A 25,182-nucleotide genomic window follows, 5' to 3' on the forward strand; every position below is an offset into this window, starting at 1 on the left:
GCCCTCATATTATCTCCAATGGAAATCTTCCTTTTTAGTCACCTAATGAGAAATATTAATTAAATTGTATGCAGAAGGACTTAAACTGTTCTCTTATTGAACTGTGAATTTTTTCCACTGATGTACTCAACTCCCACTTCTAGGAGTGATTTTTTTTTTCCCCCCGATACAGTGTTGTTCACTACTGTCAGAAATCTGAACAGTCTTACAAATGGGCAAGTTACTTAATCATCTGCCTCTGTTCCCTCATTTGTACAAGAAGTCAGTAAGGTAATATCTCAGTCCAGTGCAGATATTAGTTATTGTTTGTAAAAAAGTTGAGTAAATTATTTATTACTAATGAAAATAAAACATCATGCCTCAAGTCAAATTACTTGTATAAATGAATGAAGAGACATGTTAAGTGGGTAATTGTAATGTGGTACGGGAGAGAGGAAAATGGGAAAAATGAGGTTCTTTAGGAGCAGGCAGTCCTTTTGTCCGTTCCTGTATTTTCTTGTTTAGAGAGCAGTTGGTATCTACGTTCTTAAAGGACTTTATAAATTTAACTATACAAGTTCACTTTCTACTGTGAGGTGAGCTGTACTGGTTTGCCTGTTTACATAATTCACATCAAGTAAATAGTCAAAAGGGCCAGCAACCCTGCCCTGGTTTATAAGGGGCCTTGTAATCCTTGGTGTGAACTGATTTTTATCACCCTTCTGCTCTTGGATTACTCCTGGCAGCCATTTCACAAACAATCATTATTTTTGTGGAAACAAGAAAGGAAGATATGCAAAGTTTCCATAGTGACTGCATTTGTTCGGATCCATTGCCGCCTTCATAAAATATACATATTTCCTCCTCAAAAGAATATAGATTTATATCCTACACACCTAAAACATAAACAGGTTTTAATTTGTAAATGTATGCATTTATGCATGTAAAATGTAACCGTTTTTAGTTATATGAATTAACCATTGGAAGTTGTGTGGATGTTAGTGCATGCTACATCAAATACATTCTATACTTATAAATGTATTTCCTAAAGCTTTTGGGAAACTGAACATTGAATCTTATTCAGTATTGTAAGCTGCATTTCTGCTATCTGAAGGTTTGCAACCTGGTAAGCGTAGTTTGCCTACACTATCCAAAATTATTTTTAAAAGACCCACTATTCGAAATACCTTTGTGCTCTCCATCAGGGTTATAGTTGTCCCCTTCCACTCCCGCATGCCACCATACAAGCTACTTGTAGATATATTAAGAACCTCTCTGAAAGAGTGAGTGTCTTGCTTGCTTACGTTTTAAGTCTCTCCCAGTGTGTCCTACACCTCCCATCAGTCACGTAAATATTATAAACACTTTAAAGTTGTCAGCAGTTCATGCTTTTTCTCTGTTTGCCTAGAAATTGCATTAAATGTTCCTGATCTTACAAGTTGGGCAGGTCAGCTGCTGACCTGAATTCATGTCAGCGAGGTACTGGAGAGGAGACTGCTAGTGTGACCTTGAACTCACAAACAAGAGGTTTTAATTTGAGTGGTACCTTGCATAGATTTTTCTTCATAATCAATCTTGCCATACCTGACAGTGGGTTGTCACCTGTTTCTGTTAAGAAAGGGGAATCAGGAAAAATGTTTGGCTTCATGCCCTGTGGTCACCTGTCAGAGAAAGTACTTGGTCCTGTCAGGTTTCCTGGCACCATTGTATAGCACAGAAACGTACAAATAAATTTTAGGGAGTTCAGTAGGACTGGTTTTCACTCTTTTGCTTCACCAGGCTTCTTTTGTGACTGCAGGAACAGACCATATTTTAAACCTGCTCTGTTACAGAATTTTGCTAGGCTGAGTTACATAGCCTCTCCCTCTGGGGTCTCCACCATTCAGTACAGAAGATCAGAGTGTATCAGAGGAATGTAATTCCTTTTCTGTTCTTCATTTCTCCATTTTCCTCCATTTTCCCTGAAAAACTGGGCGATCTGATTCCCAAATTTGAGCTCATGGGAAAAGAATCACAGGAAAAGATCCTGAGGGCAAACTTCGATCAGTAATGCTCGAAGTTATTACCTTTCTTGTTAGCAAGCCAGAGCTTATCCAGTATTTGTAGGCAAACCTGTTTAGTGGCAATTTCATTTTCCTATAGTTTCAGAGGAATTCTTTGTCTTGCACCATTCACAGTTTGACAATTTGATACAATCAGAATAGGGGCAGCCTTAAATAAAAAATAAAAAAAGTATAAATCTGTTAAGGGAGTCTGAGAAGTTCTATGCTGTACCTAGCTTCTAGTTGCACTTTATCAGCTATCCTGAGCTAGGTGCACCAGTGCTCTCCTTGAGCGAAGTCAGTTATTCCATTTGAGGAGGCCATCTCCCAGTGAATCTCGGAGACAAGAATTTAATTGCTTTTTGAAGAAGGTAGGGAAGAAGCATCTTTCTTGCTTCACTTACGCTGTGTGAGCCATCCTGACATGCTCTTCTTTCCTGCCAGAAGTCTCCTCAGTAAAGCTTAAACTCTCAAAAAGTTGCTGTTCAAATATTCCTAGGTGCTACCTTTACACCTAGCACATTGTGACACCGATTTACTACGCTGCGGAAAGATCTGGTAGACAACATGGACACAAAGCAACACCTTTGGCTGTACTCCCAGAGCAAATGTCCAGGCTGAGCATTTAATAGCTTCAACTAAATGTGGAGGGAGGAAACATTTTGTTGAACACCTTGATAAAGAAGTAATTGAAACTAAAAACAAGTGTAAGAGCTTTTCTGTCTTGAGCCATCAAGATGAATGCCAACACTCCTGTAGAGCAAGCAGCCCTTTCAGTGTTTTTGTTCTACTGCTATTCTAGAATGTTTTGTTTCACTTGGCCTCACTGGAACAGGATGGACCAGAGCAGAAGCGTGCATAGTGCAGTCCTGTCCGATTCCAACAAATCTGTGAATTCTGCTAAATGAAGGACAAGAAAAAGGAAGGGAAAGGACTAGAATAGAATGAGGGATGCAAGGCCAATAGATTAGCTTTGAAATGCAGTCCCCTGTCTCCAAATTTGCATCTGTTTTTTGCATTAAGTTATTGGAACTCCAGGCTAAGGGAAGAACTAGTCAGTTTGTTCCTTTTTTAACTATGTTGAACTGCCACTTACTGCTCTTTTGTACTGGAAGGTAGCGAGTAGGGCTGTGCGAAGCTTCAGATGCTGATTCGATTCGGCGGAGATTCGGCCCAATTCAGTGGCCAAAACTCCAAATCCAAGTTGAATCAGGAGACCCTTTAATCTCTCTGAATCAGGTTGGAACCCTCCGGATCAATTCGGGGAGATTCGATGATTCAGACATAGATACAGCTTTAAATGTTTTTTCTACATACCTCAAGGTACCAGGGAGCTCATGAACGCTGAGATGGTGGGGTGGATGAAGTGTCTCCTGGGAGTGCAGGGGGGTCCCCACCGCTCTTGGCACCAGACCTGGAAGTGGACCAGAAGCACTTCCAGTCCACTTCCAAGTCTGCAGCCGAGCGCGTGGGGGACCCGCCCCCCGGCGCAGCGACTGGTACCTCCTGGGTCTGGGGGGGCACCCAGGGTCCCCCCTGGCTGATTGCTGAGCCAGAAGGTGCGGGGCAGGGGCATCCACTGCATACTTGGCAGCGGACCCCTGCGCTCCTGTGGGACGCTGCATCCGCCCCACCATCTCAGCATTCACGAGCTGTGCCTGGTACCTCAAGGTATGTAGAAAAAACATCTAGGGCTGTGTCTATGGCTGAAACACTGATTCTCTGAATCAGCATCAAATCTTCAGATTCATTTTCAGCTGAATCAAATCAGGACAGTGATCCAAATCAACTAATTGAATCACTTTCCCCCGAATCAGGCTGAATCCGAATGCAAATCAAATATGGCCCGGTTCGCACACCCCCAGTAACGAGTATTCCAGATGTGTGCAGGTATCATATGGAGCATTCTAACACTGTTATGAGAGTCAAACTGGAGACTGAAGTTTACTCTAGAAGCAAAATCCCAGGGAGAACTTTTCATCTGTTTAGGGAAGGCTTACCTCCAACTGGACCCTATCATCTGGTCGCCCCCAAAGGATGTACAAATAGGTTAAAGTGATTGCTTTCCCAGCCTGACAGGTCTCGCTTTGTTTTATATCTAGAAGAAGAAGGGACTGGCACACTGTCAAGAATGGTGGGACTGCATATTGTATAATTATTACTGTGAAACAAGTTGTATAAGTCTGTGTTACCTAGGAAGCCACTTGGCTGTTGTAGCTAATAGCCTAAAACTTGAAATAAAGATGAACTGTATATAACCAGCTGTTTTGCATAAAGTGATAATTCCACAGCTGAGTCTTTGAAAAATATAATGACCAGATTTTGACTAGGCTTCAGAGCTTTAAGTATTAGGCTGCATCATGAGGGTGAATTGGAGACGTTTAGGGAAAGGATCAGATTTCAAGTGCCTAAATGACTTAAGCACCTCAAGAACTGGTATCTTCTAAAAAATAGGGTTTAGGTACTGAAGCCACTTAGGTGCTGTTGAATATTTTACTTACCTTGGGCTTTTATTGTTTTATTTTTTCTGTTTTTCTTCCCCTGTTCTATATTAACAGTTTTTATTAGAAAGTCTCCTTCCCTGGAATAGGAACAATTTTGTTTTGGTCTTTGGAGACCTTCAGGGTGAACAATTCTTGCATTCTATTGTGACTTCCAGGATGTTTTCCTTAACCCAGGTGTATGTTTTCTCTCTAAGCCCACTTCTTGTAACATCTGATTATGTCCTCAATTTATAGTTCAAATAATATTTCTGTTTTGAAATCCCAATATTGCTGTTTTCAAACCCCAATTTATTTTTTGTTATTGAAATGAATGAATTGGGGATTTGGCAATTTCTTTACATGAAGAAGAGTTCTCAGGTTGTTTTTTCATGTTGCTACAGGCTTCTTACTACTCTGATCTTGGTCTTCCCAGCAGTGGCTTTACTTCCAAATCCCAACCTTCTTGCCAGAATGGAAGCCGGGTCTGTCACTGTCTATTTCCTCTGGGCTTGACTCTTTTATTGCTCTGATTTAACCTGGACAATACAACCTCCTATATTACTAATGAATAAGGCTTTGAGCCAAAGTAGCACCCATTTGTTTGGTAGCCAGGAGTTTATAATATCTCCAGCCTGAAAAAGTTTTCAAGTTAATAAATAATAAAAGAAAAGTTCATGGAAAACTTTGTTGAGATGGCTAAGATGAAGATGTTATGCAGCATTTTTCCTTTTTCGTTGTTCTTTACTTTTGACATTTGTCCTGAATTGATCTTGGAAGAGATTTGGAGTATACCTGGACTTCTTCACCTTTGCTGAAACAACTTTTCTGCTCAGTTTGACAGTTGATTTTTCTGGTGGCAAATCGGAAAGAAACCATTGTTTTAAACTTTAATTTACAAGAAAAATGAAGTCATGCATTGTTGTTTAAAAAAATCACCAAGGCTTTTTAAATGATCTTGGAGGTTGAATTGTCCACTTTGCATGCAGACTAGAGTAGTGTGGCCGTCTGGGACCAACTGCTGTTAGAGTTCATGCAGTATCTAATAGAGCCACATTAGGTTTTCTTTTTTGTGCTCTCTGAACTTAACTGTTGCATCCTGTGAATGTATTTTACTAACAGTAATGTTTTTTGAATACACTCAACAGTTCCTATTTTATTTTACAGTTTCTTGACTTGAGTATTCAGAATTGTCATTTCTGATTATTGATAATTTGATTTTTCTCTCTTTCTCTGTTCAGTTATAAAATAGGGCACAAATGATTCAAAACTCACATGGAACATTCTAAGTATATAAATATCTATATCCTAACAAATTTTCCTGTCTCTCTTTGGATATTGTGCCAACATCACTCTTGGCAGTACTGGCTTTGACTCGAACTATAATACATTTATGGCCAGCAGCCAGGAGAGACTAAGAGGATTAATGACCTAACACTAAATTATTCTGTTTTTCTTCTGCATACCATGGTACCTCCCTTCCTGCTGGAAATACGCATGTGTCTGCTTCATACTCTTCATTGCTGGGAGTTGGACTTTCAGATATTTAAGCACAGATATTTTTTTAGTAATACTTTCTGTACCATGTTGTACACAGCGTGAGAACATTGAGTTTCCCTGCTTCATAGCTCCAGAAGTTTAATAGTGTGACCATGTCTGACTAGGAAGAATGCTTCTGAGACAAGCACTTGTTTTTTGTGTTCCATTCTTTGTTATAAAAAATTATTGTACTTGTTTTCCCTAGCCCTCCTTGCTGTACAGTGATGTCCTGCCAGCCAGAAGTTACAGGGTTTGTTGTCCTTTGTCACTTCACCATAAATACAGAAGCTACTTGCTCTTACCCATACCGAAGTTGTCTTTGACCCTTGTAATTTATCAAGAATATATTGTTGTTCCAGTTTACTCCTGTTACGCTATATTGTCACTAGTGTTTGATCCATTTGAATGGAATGCACATGTCCATGGTGTTTGTCAACTCTGTTTTGCTGGTTCTCCATTTTACTTCTATTGGGATTCTGAAACCATTGCTGATAGAGCTGTAAAGTTACTGCAGGCTTCTGACTGAAGGCATTTGTCTTTATGTCAATGTATGATTTAGATTACTGAAATATAGACCAGAAAGAGACAACATCAATTCTGACTGGACCTGTAAAAATAAATAAATAAATAAATAAATTTCATAGACATTAGGGCTGGAAGGGACCTCGGAAGATCATCGAGTCCAGCCCCCTGCCCAAAGGGCAGGAAGTCAGCTGGGGTCATAGGATCCCAGCAGGATAAAAAGTGTTTAAAAAAAAATAATTGCCTTCCTTAAAAGTTAGATAAACTGTAATATTTCTTGTGAAGAGAATTTCCACTGTTCATGTGTTTGGTTTGTGGTTGACTTATTATCAAATTATTACACGAGAAACAGGAGACTCTACCCTGCATTTTCTTAGTCACGTAACTGTGCAAAACAGTCTACTAAAATGCAGCCAGATGGTAGTGGTTTAGAAAATGCTTTTCCATCAGCTCATTTATATTAATGCTGTAACTGTAATATATATTAAGTAAAACTTACTTGGAATCTCTCTTTTTCCTTTTCCTTACTTTATCCAGCACTTAAAATATATGATATAGCTTTTCTATATATAGATATAGATTGATGTTGTCACTTTCATAATGGGCAGTTTTAACTGTTAAGAGTTAATGGTTTGAAGAACTGCAGAAGTATTATTGCATGACTATAGGAATGTTCTTATGATGATTTTGGACCTTATTTAAATTCTGCATGTGTCCTGTAGAGTTTCACAGCCCACTGGAGCCTGAGGTTTGGGTTCATTCTTCACTTGCATGCTACTCATGAAATTTGGGAAAGGTCACTACTTCTGCATTTGTTTGTTCCTCTTCTTCCTTCCTTTGTGCTACACCGTACCACCTTGTAATGCTTCAGATTAAAACCAAAATCAAAGTCTACCAGTTCTATTCTGATTCTGTGTTTTAATTGTAGGCTTCTCTGTATGATGAGAGCATTTACAGTGGGAGTCGTCGGTATAGTGCTTCTAGTTCTCGTGCTGTAAGATGTTTTCTGCATTTTTCTGTTGGCTTGTCATCTTTGTTTTAGTGTCACTGATGTTTCTATAGAATATAGTTTTCTCTGTATCAGTGGAGTGTATAAGATCATGGGCTTGTCAGTTGATGCTGGTGAATTGTGTAGACAAGACTGGGAGTATCGCCCCTACAGATCTTACTCTGGAGAGTCACTGGAGTCAAAATACTTTTCTAACTTCCTGGAATTGTCCCTTGTATAGGTTTCCCCTAATATATCCATATAGCTTGATAATAAGGGGTTTTCATTTCTGGGATGAAAAATTTTAACTCTGCCTTTTCATTTGCTTACTGATAAAGAAAGTAAAAATGCAAATTAGAAAAACATCACCTTTTTCTTAGGCTCCACTCTCTTTTGAAATGAATTGGATTAATTTAATTCACCATTCCAGTGCTAACATGTTACTGTCTAAAACATGTAGTGCAGAATTATGTAGATTTGTTACTGCCTTAATCATGTTTTGTGGGTTCATATTTTCTTGAAACATGATATACTAAAAGGTGAGAGGGAGATCACCCAAATGCATGCTAGGCTAAGTAGAGGGCTTAGTGGAGTTATTTATGGGAGGAAGGAACTTCCAGTTTTTAAAATCTGATCCTGTTAGAAATAACCATTTATTGACACCTAATTAACAATCATTCAGTAGCTTATGAAAATTATTGGGGCACTTACTAAACAGATTTTTTTTTATATCACCATTGCAGTTAGCACATTTGACAGTTGCAAAAAGTAAGCAAAAGATTGAATAACTAGACATAAAAGCACCCTCTATCTCTTCTGAGGTTGTCTCTTCATGTTAGAATTGGGTATATTGGTGGGAAGCATGACAGAAACTTACTTATCGCCTCTGTTCTTAAATGTACAAGCCTTTCTTTTTCAATGCAGCCTTTGTGGCAGTGTCATTTCTTTTTTGCATTATTTCTCACTAATTAAAAAAGAGAGCATTTAACACTCCTTTGCCTATTAGAAATATTGTTTTATTAGCCTGTATAAATATGATGTGTATATTTTGAATAATAACTCAAGTAATATTTTTCTTTGTCTTATTTGACATTGTTGCAGTCAAAATGACTTGTTAATACTTGGTATCTTTATCAGTATCCTTTTCTTCAAATTTCTTTGTTTCACACATCTTTCCTTTTTTTGAGGGGGTATTTTCACACTGTTGCAAACTATGATGATCAGTTTAGTCAGTAAGCCAATAAATTTGCCATCTGGATAGTGCGGATTTATGTTTGATGCTAGCAAATTGGGTCCGACCCTGCTCCTTTCCTCCCCCTGTGTCATTGGGTCTGACCCCACTGCCTCCTCCCCCGCCCCCCCGGGCGCGTCAGGTCCAACCCCACTCTCTCCCCCACACTGCGCTGGGTCCGACCCCACTCCACTACCCCAGACCACTATGAGTCTGCCTGGCCCGCTTCCACCTGCCTCTCTGCTCACCGCCTCCCCCTCCCTGCTGGCAATTCTGAGGGGCGTCTAGGCAGGGGTGGGCACCACCACAGTGATCTCCCCTTCACGCTCGGGCAGGGAGGCAGGGGGTAGCTCTGCTGTTAGGGGGAGGAGGGAGGCGGGGGGAATCCCTGCTCTGGGAGCAGGGGCATGTTACCTGCTGTCAAACTTCCAGGTGCAAACTTGGGCCCACTCAGCCCAGCCGCACAGCCAATCACTACCTGCCCTCTTGGCAGCATGTGCACAGTTGGCCAGAAGCGTGACAGACAGATGCACAGACAGACTAAGCCTTTTATTATATTAGAATGGTCTTTTATGTATATAGATTGTTTAAAATGAGTGCCTCAGTAGTCCAGATGGAGCAGTTCTAATTTGGGCTAAACTGTAGGTTGCAGACACGAGTGGGTTGTTTGGTTTTTTTTTTAATGACAAAGGATAGTGATTTGAACAAAAAATGTTGTACAAATAGGCTATTTGGTCTTTTCCCTGGCTCTGCTTTGCCACAGATTTTGTAGGTTGGTTTATAATGGTTCATTTTCAGCGTAACATGGTATTTTGTAATAGAGAGTAGAAATATGAGGTCCTCTAGGGATACGTCCACATAGCTATTGCATTGATCACAGTTATGTTAATTGCTCTGAAGTCTATAGTACTTCTGACATCTGGAAAATGTACAATTTGGACAATAGCTACTAAGGAGGATTTTCTGAAGGATGGTGGAATGCCACTAGTCCAAGCAATGAGCAAATAAACTGAACTAGACTTCCCTTGTTCCAAATTCACTGAGCAGACAGCATTTAACTCAGTAATCCACCTTTTCCTGTGCTTTGTGACAGCTCTCAAATGTTTCCCATATGCTGTTGATCTTTTAAAATTAAACAATCAAATGCATCGGTTATAAAGGTTAAAGCAAGAAGAGAAACTGCATAAGTGAGAAATGGTCTACAGTGGAAGTTTTGTATTAGACTGGCATAAATAATTTAACTTTTTCATAGTACAAGTTAAACACCTTGTATGTTTTTATTATACCAACTGTACATTTTTAATACAAATGATAAAGCAGTATGCAGATGTCAGGGTTTCTTAAAGAGTGATATCAAGGTATGTGCTACAATTTGTTTTCTATAGCACTTGAAGCATCTTTGAGAATGAATACAGTAAAAAATGAATAAAGAATACTCAAGCTTGTTCGAAAGCTTTTTGTTGCTATGACTTGTCAAACAAAGTTCAGTAGTTAATGTGCACAAGTGAGATTTTTGTCACTTTATGCTGTATACTTAGAGAAGCATGGCTTGGTATTTCTTTTATATTCCTTTGTGGCTCTTGTTGGTTGCTAAAGGCAATGCCTTGCAGACACAGTTTCTAAGCTTATGGCTGTACTGAAGGAGGGACAAAACATGGGGAAAACATGTTAGAAATTTCTTCTTCCTTTGCCCTGCCCTAGTGACACATTTCAGACAAACCTTTGCCCTGCCCTAGTGACACATTTCAGACAAGGTTAGTAACTTGCTCACCTTCAAGGTACTAAATCTTATTTGTTCTCTCAGCAGCATATGAACTGTAGCAGGTCATAAATTTTACTGGTTGGTGAAGGACAAAGTAAACACAATTCAGTTCCTACGTTAACAATCAAAATGACCTTTTTGCAAAATTAGTTCAGAAGAAACTTACCAGTATCTGTGGTTTCTTGCTTTGGCCTGTAGAACAAGTATCAGTTTTATAACTGCCTGGTGTTGCTTAAGAGGATGGGGAACTGAACAGAGATGGAAGGTAATATTTCATTTGAGCAGATGGGATGAAATCAACCTATACATATTGAAAAAGAGGGGTGTTTTTATTTAATACATTTATAAATAAAATGTCCTCAATCAAAAGCTTTTTTCTTGGTCCATCTACTATACCTATTGCTTTTGTGATGTTTAATGTTAAGTAGCTCCTCTCTAAATTTAACCCTGCTTTTCTTTGTCCAGCGTCATGTAACCCTTTTTCTAACTATGCTGAACTGGTGCTGCTCTGATTCTTCTGCTGTTCTAACTCTGTTTTCCTGTCTTTGCTTGCTGTGTTCTTGGGGTGTATGTGGTCAGCCTTCTGAATACAGCTGCTACCTTGGTTCCGGATCTCGGACATCTTCAAGAGCCAGTTCTGCTCGAGCAAGTCCAGTGGTGAGCACTTCTGTTTTCTTTTTTCTTCATCTTTATAACTGCTTCATTCCTCTGTTCACCAAGGCTTTTGCTGTACTTTTGCAGAAAGGTCATTATGTATTGTCCAGAAAACTGACTCCACCCCAGAATTAATGAGATCTGTAGTACAATATTTATAATAACTAAGAATAAATGAATGAATGAAAGAAAAGGAACTACCTGAATCTTAGTTCAGACCTTTTATCCAATGAATTTGAGATGTCTTCTCAGGCACAAACATACTTACTGTCTATAGTGTGTTCTATAAATAAATTACCCAGGTATGCTCACATCTTTTCCCTAATATTCAGTAAAATCCATGGTGAGGATCTCTGTAGGGCAGTTTACCATCTTCACATGGTGCGGTTTGAGTTGTTTTCAAGGGCAGAGAAGAGCAATGAATTCTGAGTGGCCTCTTATTTGGAGAAACCCCTCAACACAGATTCAAAATTGCACCTACCGTAGTCCAGCAGAGAGCACTTGACTCAGGACTCTGTAAGAATTACAGCAAACGGTACTAGTTATTCATTATGTGAGAGGTTAGAGCTGTCTTAAATCTTATGAGGTGTATTATTACATTGGGAAATCCAGCCCCTTTATATAAAGGTCTTGGGAATTATTACCAGCCACCTGGGAGATGGAAGACTAGTCCTACCAACAAGAGACTACTGCTGAAGTTTAAGTGGATGAGATGAACTATTCAGTAGCAATGCTTATGTCAACACTGCTTCCTTTAATTTTCTTGGAAAAGAGAGAATGTTGGAGTTACTTGCCAAAGTACAGTCCTTGAAGCCCTCTTGGGAGCTTCATACTTGCCATTTTTTAGTTAAAAAAAAAAAAATAGCATGTTGATTATTTGAGCTTTTCCTCAATTGAGGAAGCAAAACTCCAATTATTTTAGTGTTTTGGACTATTTTTATACCAGAAAAGGCATTTCCTGTAATGTTGTCTTGGCTAATTATATAACCTTTTACATATTAGGATCAAGCTATCTAATCAAATATCTAGAACTTGGAATGTAAGGAAAGCTATTTAGGCTTTGTTGCAAAATAACAGGACCCTGTGAATAAGTTTAAAGGTAAACATTTTTTGGCCATGTCTTTTCAAACTGTCATCCCAGATGATATCATTCCATCACCCACAAGGTAAAAAAAACTGTCTCAGCAACATGATGGTGCCACAAAATACTCTGGAATACCAAATTTAGTATGAAGTATAGAAAGATTGTGGGTGTCTAGGTGATGCAAAATTTGATGCGTGTATGCAGTGAGTACATTGTGAACTTGGAACAGCTATGCTAATGTAGGTTCTCCTTTTCCTTTTAAAGTGCATTATAGTTGGGGGTCCTACTATGTTCATTATTCCATATGTCAAATTCAGTTTCTCAGTCTGAGCATTTAGAAAGTGTTTAATGTTGTAGACCATTGTAAGTATCCTGTGTTGATTTTGATTTTAGTGATTTCCCCCCCCACACACACACACACGCGCGCACAAATCTGCTTTTAGTGTTCAAGCTTTTTTCCTAAGTTTGTGCACAAATGTGTAAAGTTCTGACTGTGTGAGTGACTCAAGTTAAAAGGTTATTGGGTGATCTTTCTATATGAAATATAACTGTAGTTTGTTATTGCTGGTTAAATTAATCCCACTTGGTAATAATCCCTTTTGTTGTGAATATTTTGTGTTTGTGCAAGTACATTTTCAGTTACATACTTACATACTGGGTCATAAATAACCTACAGATTACTACACTGTTACCAGTGATTCTCAATTGGGGTGCAGAAAAATCCTTTTAATGGTGATACAATGGTTGGCCCTTGTGCAAGGAGGGAAGTGTTCCTCCCTGCCCCCCCTCCCCCCCAATTCAAAGCCCTATTTCCAGTATTTTTCCAGGGATTCCCACTCTTGCAGCTTCCTGAACCCTCTTTCCTCCCCCTGTGCTGGCTCCAGATCTCCAGGTAGTACTCTCTGCCACAGGCAGGTGACGGACATCAGGCCACACTTCAGCACAGCTCTTCCCATGCTTCTGGGGCTGGCAAGAGAGGCTGCAGGGGCAGATGGCTCTGGTGGCCAATATGTGGGTCTCTGAAGGAAGATTCTCCATCTGTAATCATTCTTTCTTCCATCCTTTGTTTCTCGTGTTTATTTATATTTTGATTTTATCAGGACAAGGACATCTTTTTACATATCCATCACCTAGAACATTGTAGTTCTGATTTTGGCTAGGGCTTCACAGTATTGTAATATATGTAAATAATAACAAAATGACATAGATGGGAAGTGGTAAATTAATGATCTTGCTAAGAGCCATTTCAGCAGGGCAGAGAGCTCCAATGCCAGATGGGAGCTATTCTAAGAGAGCAGGCAGTATACTGAAGAACTGAAATTAAAAAGGGAGTTTGGATGGAAGGCAAGTGGAGCTGACTTCTTTTGCAAGATAGAGACCGTGGGAGCATTTTTGTACTGTGACATAAAGAAGCAAGAGAAAAGTATGGTCAAAATAAGGAATATTTAAGAGTTAGTGGAAATGAGAGGACAAGAGGGCATTGAGTAAAGCGAAAAATTGAGATCTTGCCAATAGGTAACAACAAGGGCTTTAGACTGTGGAGTTTTAGTCAAAGGAAAGATGAAAAAAAAGAATAGAGGCCATTGGTTCTCCATACCCTTTCCCACCTTTTCTAAAGAGTTCATGGTCAGCTTTTCCAGCAGCCAGTCCCTGTCTGGAGCTCTTGAAAATCTGACTGCTTATTTTGTTGTCTAAAACAAAGATTTGCAGCATTGTGGGGTGCCATAACAGCCTTTCAAGGGTGACACAGGGGGTGAGGAGATGATAAATTGTAAATCAATAAACTGTAATAAACTACTTTTTGAAGTCGGGTACTGCTCAATTCAGAAAAGTTATGGAGGGGTGACTTGAGTCTAAAAAGACCTGATAACTGCTGTGCTCCCTATATTTGGTAAGACATTTGGTTTCTTATACTTTGTTCTCATTGTGTTCTAGTATAACCTAGAGTCTTTTCTTGCTAATCTAAGGCAATCATTTTGTCTTTATTTATGTGCTACATGCTTCTTTCAGCAAGCCACACACCTAGTGTAATTTAGAAGTTGAGTCCGCTAATTACAATCCATTAAGGTTCACACAAGTGCAGTTTAAATGAATGCAAACTGGTCTTTATCTGAAACCAGTAATCCTTCTTCAGGTAACTTTTTTGGTTGGTCTGTCTACAGGTTGATTTGGTAGACTTATGGTGTTTCAGACTAATGCGTCAAAATGTATGAATTACAATAGGAAATCTTGTAAAAGAGCCCTCTGGAAATTGCATTTACTTCACCAGTAGCTGCTTATCCTTAACTCCCATCAAAATGAGTTTATTTAGAGTAGTCTTCACATAGGGACTCCATGTTGTTAGTGGTAACCATTCCCACACCTGAGACTGGAGACCTAAGTTAGAAGCTGCAGTTGAAAACCTGAGTTAGGCATCTAAATGTTCAGTCCTTTTAAGTGTGAGTTGGGTGGACTCAGGCAGGCAATAAGAAATGCTGAAAGCAGTGGTACATCTCAAATGCTGGATTTAACCTGCATTTAGGTATGTATGTAAGACTGGATTCACAGCCCCAAAAATCTACCTGTCGGTTAGAGTACTTCCCCATAAATTGGATATATAGATTCTAGGCTGCCCTAAACTGAAGGGGGTTTTAAATCAACCACTAGACCAGAGGTGGTCAACCTGTGGCAAAAGTGGCATGGGTGGTCTTCGTGTGTGACATGTGGCAGATCAGCAGGGATCCTGGTTTTCTCCAATTTAAAAAAAAAAAAATCCCCAATTTTTGGTTAAAAAAGGTAACCCCAAATCCACATTTTTCTGTGATGTAAATGAAACAGCACTAAAATATATATAATTATATATCTATATATATAGAAAGAGAGAGGTTTTTATATATATATATATATATATATAGTGGTGTTTCATTTTAATCATGGAAAAATGTGGATTTGGGGTTATGTTTTTTTAACCAACAATTGGGGATTTTTTTTAAACTGGGGAAAACCAGGATCCCTACAGATCAGGAAGGGACAGGCAGCACAGCAGCCAATAGGGCAGGAAACAGCAGGAGATCAGACAGGGAACACAGGGCAGGAAACAGAAAGCAGAGGAGCAGCTCAGGTAAGGAGCACAAAGTAGAGCAAGCAGACTGGGCAGGGTAAGGGGATTATAGTGATACTTGAAGGGTGGGTGACTAATTTGTGGCATGCCTATCAAAAAGGTTGCCTTCCCCTTCTCCTTCCACTGTACTAGACCTTAGGCTAGGCAGAACTGAGGGCTCTCCATACTCTTCCTATTGAAACTGGGACTCTCTACAGTTAAGAATTGGATTCCTTCTCTAGACTCATTAGAGCAAAGGTAGGAACATGTCTCTATAGTCCAGTGGCTGTCACTTATATCAAGTCTGGCTACCCATTCTATAAAGCATGTACATGTACAAAACATGGTATGGAAAACTTTCCCAGAGAATCCTAAGACTCCTTTGTTTATCCGTCCAAAGTAAATTCCCAAGACTAAATCTAGACCTGTCAGGATTCCAATAAGAATGTAATTGTAATATCATAATTAAAAACAAACAAACAAATGTCTTTCATTTAATAAAAATGCATTATTTTAAAAAAAAAACAACAAATCTTCGGGGGGGGGTTGTACTCTTGAAGAATAAATTTGAAATGGATGTATTTTAAAGATATGGTATCTTTAGACAAATTTCTGATACTTTAAAAGTGAACCTCTTTAAAGGACAGGGCTATTTCCAGTTTTAAGAGACACATAAAGCTTTTTAGTAAACAGCTAAAGTACTCCAGGCATCCAGCCCATAAATAAATGAGCAATTTTTATGATTTATTTGATTACACTGTATTTTCTCCTGGCTCTGCAGGAATATCTTATATCAATAATGTAACTATTGAGAAGCTTTTAGACCTGAATTTCAGCATCCCCAACAGAAACAAAGAGAACTTGAATTAATGGGAATGCTGTTAAGGTGCTTAGGCTTAGTGCCCTTGAATTCTTAACATTGAAATTGATTTCTGTAACTTATTTTTCTTGTTAGTTATAAGTTTTGAGTAGTTAATGTGAAGCTGCTTCTAAGTAAGGAGGCATATTTATCATTGTCTTAGAATTTTTTTTATAACCAGAGCTGCTGTCATTGTAGGATATTTGCAGTGGAGAAATGGAGGTGCTAACCATTTGGGCTGCACTGAGGCAGAGAAAAAAGTCCCTTTAAGGGTTAGGGGTTGTTACAGGGGTTTTGGGTTTGCTGTCCTTCTAAAACAAGGACAGTTGTTGGCACAGGTACCGCAGGTTGCATAGGCAGCCTCTGTGTGGCGCGTAGCAGACTGCCAGGAGGAAAGGCAACATGATCGCAAATGGGGCAGAAAGCAAAAAGCAAAGCAGCTAATTGAGCATGGAGCACAAGTCTGGGAGCAGAAAGCAGAGCAGAAGGTTGGGCAGGGGAAAGGGATTGGAGTGGCACTTCAGGGTACAGGGCTAATTTGTGGCATACCTGCCAAAAGGATTGGAGACAGGATACTGGGCTTGATGGACCATTGGTTTAACTCACTTTAGCACTTATGTTTTGTGTTGTCTAGACACTGTGATTAAAAATTATAAGAATTGGTCACAGTGAGGTTAGGTTTGTCTTTGCCATTTTTATGGGTATAGTTATTTCTGACATTGCTGTGAAAAATCTAATATTTTGAGTGTCTTGTCACTGAAAAACACTAATCTCCCAAACACTATTTCCCCCACTACTGAGCTGCTGTTTCTGAGCCCCCAAACCTTTTTTCAGAACTTCATTTCCAGTTCTATCACTATTTTTCACCTTTGTATAAAAATATCAGTAGCGGCTTTTACATAGATCTTTGTAAATCTGCATTCTTGAGCCTCAATACAGTGATATTTTTAATGTGCATATTTGGGTTTAGAAATGCACTCTAATGTTGTTGTTTTTTTAAATTGTGTGTGTGAAATATTAATTTCAGTATTTGGATTTTTTTAAGAACTTGAAAGTAGTGATTCCTGTTACTGTAGATGAATGCATTCCCCACTCAATCACTATTATCGTGTGATTCACTATTATTATGTGATATGTATGCTTTGTATGTTTATCTAGATATACATTAATTGCAGGTTAATGTGCCAGTAAGTGCTGTCCTTTTCTGAATAAAATATGGATTGTAGGGCCAATGCTGACAAATGTCACTTTTCATAAATCTTCAGTAGCAGAGACAAAATTGGAAGCAAATCTTACACATGTATAGATTTCCCCAAACCCAGCAAATTAAAAGACTAGATGAGAGAATTTTACAATATATGTTAATAGCAGTCTGAAAACTTAAATGTTTCGATTTTTTTATCCATTAGGAGGTATAGTAGTGTCAAAAGATAAGTCTCAAGATAGAGAGCACAGTGGAACTGGATTCCAAAGAGACAGACTTTCAAACAGAGCTAACAAGAGGATGGCATGGACAGAGCCAGTGTGTAGCTTTGGGGGACAGCGTACTGGATGATTGTCATCCTACATCTTGAGTTTGAAAATGAACTATTAAGAAAATGTGTAGTCCTGATACAGCAGACTGGTATAATACTTGAACAAAGCTGTGACTACTCATACAGTAGGGCAGAGATTCCCAAACTTTTTCTTCTTGTGTACCCCATTCCAGATTTACCGGCTGCCTGTGTACCCCTACCAGCATATGTTTTATATTTTAACCCTGTAAATGGCAATTATTATTATAATTAAATCCACCATTACACTGTCTCTCGTATACTTCCCCCCCCACGAGATGCCTGGCATATGTGTACCAGTTTGGGAACCCCTGCTATAAGAGTTCCCTACTATTTCAATGAACCAATAGAGGTGAAAGCAGAGGTGGATTGAATTCTACCCAGAATGTATGTGTGCACTTACACTTTGCCCCCAAGTTGTCATTACTTTTTATCTGGCCCCATCATCCTGTACTGTTTTAAGACTACTCGTACACCAGGGCTGTCAGCAGTAATCACTGAAGAGTGGCCAGAACTGGCTGTGCTTCAGGCTCTCTGGAGCTCAGGTCTCCCTGCAGAGCTGACTTACATTCCAGAAGCTGGTGATATGTTTGTGTACAAAGTAAGGATTGGCATTCCTCGGATAGGAAAGTTACAACGAGTCCTTGAGAAACACCCCGTTCAGTCTTGACACAGTTCAGAAAGGTTTTCTACTAATGACTTTTTAAAACCTCTAAGCTGATTCCTAGCCCACAGGAGCCTTTATGTTGCATTGGAAAGATCTGTAGGATTTAGTGGCAGGAACAGGTACACTTGTAGTCCTGCCTCTGTTAGACTATAGTTCAGTGAGTTTACATCAATCATATGTCTATATAAGGGAGTAAGTCACAATTATTATTACAGTAACTTTTTTTTTTTTTTCCTTATCCCAGTGTTTTATTACATTTATGACTTGAATTTTCGGCAATGATTTGCTTTGCTAGCTCTCATTTCAAAGTACTGAATGTTTGCCTCGGACGTGGTGCTCTTTCCTAGTACTCATTTTATAGAGCATAAAAGATTAAGCAATATAATGAATTGTTGCACCAATGGGAAATTCATCAGGAAGGTGAATGACTTTGAACAGCATATCAGTATTAATAATAGAAAATAAGGCCACAGGAAAGAAGAAAAAACCATGCTGCCTTATGGGGAAGGTAATCTTAGTCAATACTTGTCACTGAGATGGAGCTGAAAAGCAATCCAGTGAATATATTCAGCATGTTCAAGTTGTTTTTTTGGCACCTCAGCACACTTAGAGAGGAGTCCTCTAGCATCTTTTTGTTAAAACAGTAAATACCTGTTCTGTGGCCTAGTGCAGAAGACTGATGGTTGGAATATGTGAATTAAACTCCTAATTCTTTCACCACTTTCATGTGATGGTGAACATATGGAATTACAACTCCCTTGACCCCCATTTACCTTGCAAGCTGAGTATAATATGTACCTACTTCACAGGGGCATTCAAGTCTTGCCAGTAAGGCTAGGGGCTGACGTTCAAAAAGCCTGAGTCTTAATTGATTTAATCTTTGCAGGTTAGTCTAATGTGGCTAGGCTGAACTGGTTTGAAACCAGACAGAGAGTCTCTCTCGGCTGAGGAAATTCAGGCGCATGCCTGCAGTGGCTCAAGCTAGAAGCTGAGGGGCACTAGAGCAGCCCTCCCTTCCCTTTTGCAGGGAGCTGAGCTGAGGGGGTGTGGCCAGGCCCTGGCAGGACTCTCATTAGGGAGGTCTGCCTTCACGGTCCCAGACTTTTCCCCTCTGTCTGCTAAAGGGACAGGACTGTTGCCAGCCCCCAGCCCTGGGCTAGCACTTTGAGGCAAGGGATGGGGGGAGGAAGGGTTACAGTGCATGCATCTGTTAATGATACAGAGCTTTTCAGTCTCCCTCTGTGCTTTGTCATACTGTCTACAGCAAACTGACAGGCAAGCAAGCCAGCCAGCGGGGGGCTGATAGTGATAACAGTCTTTATCACCTGATTAGCAAAACAATGGCCTCTGTCTATTACTTCAAACTTCTTAAACAGCTTACTGGCTAACCTGGTGATTAGCTCCAAACAGCCCTAAGCAGTCACTGTTCTGTCTGCCTGCCCCAGTGAAATTGGAGAGAGACGCACACAGACACCTCTTGGCATTAGCTAGTATACCAAATGCCTAGGGTCCGTGGGGCTGGGGTCTGTGCTGTGGGAGATTGGGAGTGGGATTTCCTGCTTGAGCAGGGTGTGGGGGGTAAGGCAGGGGGAAGCCAGGCAGACCCAGCTGCGTCTGCAGTCTCTGCTGGAGCTTTACACAGCATTAGCTAGCATACCACATGCTGGCTATGGTTCATGCTGTGGCAGAGAGCAGGAAGGGATCCCTACTTGAGCAGCCAGTGATGATGGGGCTGGGGGAGTAGGGCACAGGGAAGACATAAGACCCTGCTGTGCCTGCAAGACTCTGCTAGAGGTCTGTCCAGGGAGCAGAGGGGAGGGGACAGCCATGCTGTGGAGCAGAGGCGCAGCCAGCCCAGAGAGCATGCTAGGTTGCTGGGGGACTCTGGTTTAAATTAAACCAGCAAGGGGTTTGGGACAGGCATTGCATACGCTGGTTTGACCCACATCAATTAAGTCTGATATGACATTCAAACAGGTTTATCTCAAACTGGTTTTAGCCATTTTCAAACTGGTTTATGTGCACTGAACATCTGTTCCGTTACACGTTTAAATCAGTTTCTGATCACTTAAACCGGTTTATGTGTAATGTCTGTCCCCAGCCTAAATGTTTGTAAACCATTTTGAAGGCATTGGGGAAAGGCACTGTATCAGTGCCCAGTGGCACGTTGTTTGTGGTTGTGATGCTGGACCTGGATGAATAGAGACACAAAGTATTTGAAGAGTTGATGACAAATAAACAATCGGCAGAAATAAGAATAGGGAAGGAATAGGGAAACAAGTTTCAAATGCATTAAGCTTCAATACTTTTTTCTCTTTTTATTATTTATGAAAAATAGGTAATATTTCCATATATAGACTTGTAGAATTAGCCTGCTGTTTAGCTTCCAGCTGCATGAAGCTTCTGATACACCAACTGCTGAAACTTCCTTAGCCTGACGAAAGGTTTTTGAACCCGAAAGCTTGCTTAATAACTTTTCTCCAACTATTTGGGTTGGTCTCATAAAAGATATCAAATTCACACAAGGAACCTTGTCTGCTGATATTGTTGACGCTCTTTAGTAACACGCACCCCTGGTTTTATTCTAAAAAAAAAAAAATGTTTGAAAGAAGCTGAACTTTGATCCCTTTGCTGTTGCTTATTTTAAAAAGAAAAGTTTGTCCCCTTTGCTGAATTATTGATGTACATTGGAATTTTCTTGAAAAGCATTCTACGTACCACTTCCTCCCCTTTATGTCCTATGTGTGCAAGGAAAAAAAAACCCCAGATCACATTAAGCGATGGTAACGCAGGTGATAATCTGTAAGCAGTGACCTGAGGGTCAATTCCATTACAACTTTATATACATGGCCCTTAATTGTATTTCTATAAGAACAGTGGTTTTGTATCTTTGTTGGCATGTCTGTCAATATCTACTTATTCGGCAAGTATCTTATGCCTTCATATTTTAAGTGTTGTGAGTTTATTAACTCCTTTTTTATAAGAAGAGGTAGATTGAGTCATTTGGAAGCAGTTCAGTGGTTTTCAGTGAGGTGTGTAATAGCAGTCTTTGCAAGCTAATATGAAAGTTGTGCATTGTTTGGCAAGAACTTTGTGCAACTTCGGAATAAGATAAACTTTTCTTCCTGACCCATCACCTTTAATAGTATCTGATTGATTCAAATATTCAGGAGCTTCCACCACGGTAATGTACTTAAGAATTACATGAGAATACCAAGAGTTCCCTCTGCTGGATGATGGAGACTTAGCTTGAAAATCAAAAATCCATTCTGTTCTGTGGCAAGACAGCTTTCTTGCTTTAAAATGAGAAGCGAGTTTCCTGTTCTTCTGGAGACCAGCAGAGTAAGCAAGAGTAACCAGAGCTGTCAGACTTTTCCTAGTCTTTAGGAAGCTTTAATACATTTGTAAATCACTGCTCTGTAAACATCATGAGTGAATGATTAATCATTACAAATTAGAACTTTGTTTTAGTGACACTATAAAGTTATTGTTTTATTTAATTGATCTTTTTATTGTCATACGTGCTGTACACCACATAACTAGCTGGCTCCATTTCTGAAGCTCTTGGTAGTTTCACTCTACTCATTTATCAAACTAGGCATGTCTTATCAAATGTTCATATCCAAACAGGTGAATGTTTTTTCACAGGGGAATATACCTCCCATTCATGCACATACATGTTCACTTGAACTGAAATAATCTGAATGGATTTTTGTTGTTTTATTAGTGCTCTTTTTTTTAATGACATTAAAATAGCCTTCTGGCTTTAGAAGATGTTAAAAGGAAGAAATGCTGACAACTGCTGAGCTTATTGGAAATTCTTGAAAGTTCAGTTTCTTTGGCTTTTGATGTCATGCATTGTGCTGCAGTACCTCATTTCAAATTATTGTATCTACAACTAACTGTGCCTGAAACACGGCTTGATTTCTGCTTAATTCTTGGTCAGCTTCACTGTTTCCTCACTGTATTTCCAATCCCCATGGCTGCAGCTTGCTGAACTCCAAATAGAATTGGACAGTTAATTTTTTCCTTATGGTAATGAAATTGTTTTAAGGAAATTAAATGAAATATTCTGCATTTCCTCTTCAAAATACTTTTCATTTAGATATTTAATTATGGTAATTGGCACAATATTTTTTGTCACAACCCAAGGGTGTGATTTTTTTGTTTTGTTTGTGCTTTGGCACCACTGAATTATTTTCCCGCCAAATTGTAGCTTTCTTTGCAGTGTGCATTTCTTCTTTGCAGCTAAGAAATGCTTGGTGCAAAGAGTTCCCGCCATTTGTATGATAATTTGAGCCCCATTATTGGCTTGCGTGAAATTATTCACACGTGGCAGCTAGTGATTGGCTTGCTAGCCGTATAAAAGGCTTGGGTGGTTTCCGCCCAAGTTGGAGAACTCCGAGGAGAACCCTCGCAAGGGAGGACTCCACAAACACCAGGAGGAGGAGACTTCACACTGTGTGAAGATCTCTAAGCGCTGCGGAGCGTATCGGACCCAGCGCATTTAAAGCAGGCAACAGGGGTCTGATCAGCCTCTAGCCTCTCCCCGTCGCCGTTTGCAATCCTCGACGTATCCCTCTCCCTGCGCACAAAAAAGGACCCACGGAGCCTAGCAAACTTCGTGTGAGTGAATTGTGAGTGAACAAAAGGATCCATGGAGCCTCAACAACTCTGTGGGAGTGATCGAATATTGTCTGAGTCCTCAAACGAGGGTTTAAGCGGAGCTGTGCCTGGGAAACTGTCCAGCCTACACCGCGACCATCTTCGGTGTAAGTAAACAATCTTGAATCAACCATTACGCGTCCGTGCCTAATTCTAGCGTGTCGCCTGTTCTCTCCGATCCAGCGTGCCCGGGCTGCTGGCCACAGCCCGCACGGAGCGAAAAAGGGCCCGGATCACTCCCCGCCGCCCGCACATGGCAACAAGGATGGGATCGGGAGAGGGCCTGCACATTTTTCAGTTGAGCAAAAATAGAGTTTGTTATTAAAGTTTCATTTTGTGGGAAAGGCAAGAGTTTTGGTGGGTGTTACCTTTATTGGGCCAACAGCATGGTTGAGATAATTTAGACAAGCTTTCAGGTATTGCAGTATCCTTCCTCAGATCCCCCTCTCCTCATCATAGCCCAATAGAGGGTACCGTGATATCCAAAAGCTTGCCTGTGTCTCCTCACCCGCAAGAATTCTTGCCTTTTAATTTCATACAACTTTTCAGGAAATGGAATACCTATTTCCTGTACAGCTCCAATTGAAAATAGTTATGCTCTCCTTTGGAAAACTTGAACTGCTTCTTGAACTGCATCTTTGCAGCCCATAGGAAGGTATGTTCTCCACATTTTGTAATCTTAAACCTTGTAATTAGGGGCAGATTTATCATCTGATCATGAGTTACCTGGGAGGATTTACGCAAACTACTAGGGGGGCTTCTCTCCTTATCCCTATCTATTTTTTCTAATCCTCATTCTGAAATTCTGCTCATCTCATTTTCTCCATTTTTAAGAGCACAGCTGCTGCAGAATTATGCCCATCCTGTCTTAAACTACTTTCTTTTAACTGTAACTATGTTAACTTTGTATTCTTGATGAATACCAAGAAGTCTCTTTGGTTAATCTCCAGGCTATTCCTTCAGGTCTCTTAAGACTCCATATTTAACTTTGCTATATGTCAATGTCAGAACTTTCTCTAAAGATTTCTGCAGCTTATCATTAGTTTGTCCTCCTTGTCTCCTTGACGTGTCTCCTTGACGTATCTCCTTGTCTTTGTTGTTCCTGCCTGTTTTGGGGTACCATATCTTCATTTGTATTGATGGAGACTTCCCTTTGTTATGTCTGAAATACGTCTTAGTGAGGTTTTAAGCTTTCTAACGTGGGGTAGCAGGGATGGGGGGAATGCTAAGCGGGGGGTCCCTTTGCAACCTTGTGCTTTGCTTGTTTGAAAGAAGGGGCAGTGATTTTAGGGGGCTATTGGAAGCAAAGAGCTCAGACTTCATGCAGATGTTATAGTCTGGGTATCTGATTGTCATCAGTCTTATTTTTAATAACCTTTCGGAAAGTGAAAATTGCTTCCTTTTGGTTTGAGCTAGGGATGTTCTCAAGGACTGTGCTGCTGACAGTTTTGTTGCACCTGCAGGTGACAATGCAGCAAATGTTCAGTGCAATTTTTTTCAACTTTGTTACTCCAGGAAAAAAATATTTTTCGTTTGCACTGTGGACTTTAAGCTTTTCTTTTTCCTGAGTGCTATTTTGCATATTTACTGTTTATATAGAAATTCCTGCAGGGATAAAACCGAGTACGAGTAAGTCGATATAATATTGTGGTTAAATGTATAATCAAACACAACAAAAACATTTGTTCTGCAATGTGGTTATGGTATGCTTACACTAAGTTACTAAATTAAGTAGATTCAGGCTTATTTCATATGTGATTCATGCATTTTGTATGGTTTTGGACTATATCAAGCATGACTTTGAGTAAAATAAAGGCATTCCTCTAGTTTATATAACTTGAACAGTTCTAAAAATTAATAAGAAAACCTACCTTAATATTGTGTATGCCCAAGAGAGCTTTTCAGGGATGAGTGTTCCCATTGCTGGTGCAGTACCGTGTGCCGTAGTTGCTTTTTGTGCAGAATGAATTGCCAGTGAAGAATGTTTCTAAGATCCCTGACACAGCTCAGTTTAAAAGCAAACTGCCGTCAATCTTGGTCTTCTTTGTGTCCTCTTTTACCCAGTTGTTGTGTCTAAA

General features: G+C 39.8%; 1 protein-coding gene across 40 annotated transcripts in view; it reads left to right on the forward strand.

The window, feature by feature from the left end:
• The window catches only part of LRRFIP1 (LRR binding FLII interacting protein 1), a 105,231-nt gene that overhangs the window by 44,393 nt on the left and 35,656 nt on the right, over window positions 1–25,182 (forward strand). For 16 of the 40 annotated variants that reach the window (XR_003095982.1, XM_025213944.1, XM_025213941.1 and 13 more), the window contains 4 exons: window positions 4,906–4,986; window positions 6,246–6,290; window positions 7,491–7,556; window positions 11,123–11,200. The exons of 10 other annotated variants lie outside the window; for them this stretch is intronic. Coding sequence is in view for 29 of the 30 variants with exons in the window: in XM_025213944.1 (XP_025069729.1) it covers window positions 4,906–4,986; window positions 6,246–6,290; window positions 7,491–7,556; window positions 11,123–11,200 (270 nt within the window). In the remaining variant the exon portion in view is untranslated. The remainder of the gene's footprint in view (window positions 1–4,905; window positions 4,987–6,245; window positions 6,291–7,490; window positions 7,557–11,122; window positions 11,201–25,182) is intronic. 14 more of the 40 variants (XM_025213921.1, XM_025213925.1, XM_025213926.1 and 11 more) reach the window with 3 other exon arrangements.

This window comes from Alligator sinensis, unplaced genomic scaffold (genome assembly GCF_000455745.1).
Source record: "Alligator sinensis unplaced genomic scaffold, ASM45574v1 scaffold1003_1, whole genome shotgun sequence".
NCBI classification, from domain to species: Eukaryota; Metazoa; Chordata; order Crocodylia; family Alligatoridae; genus Alligator; species Alligator sinensis.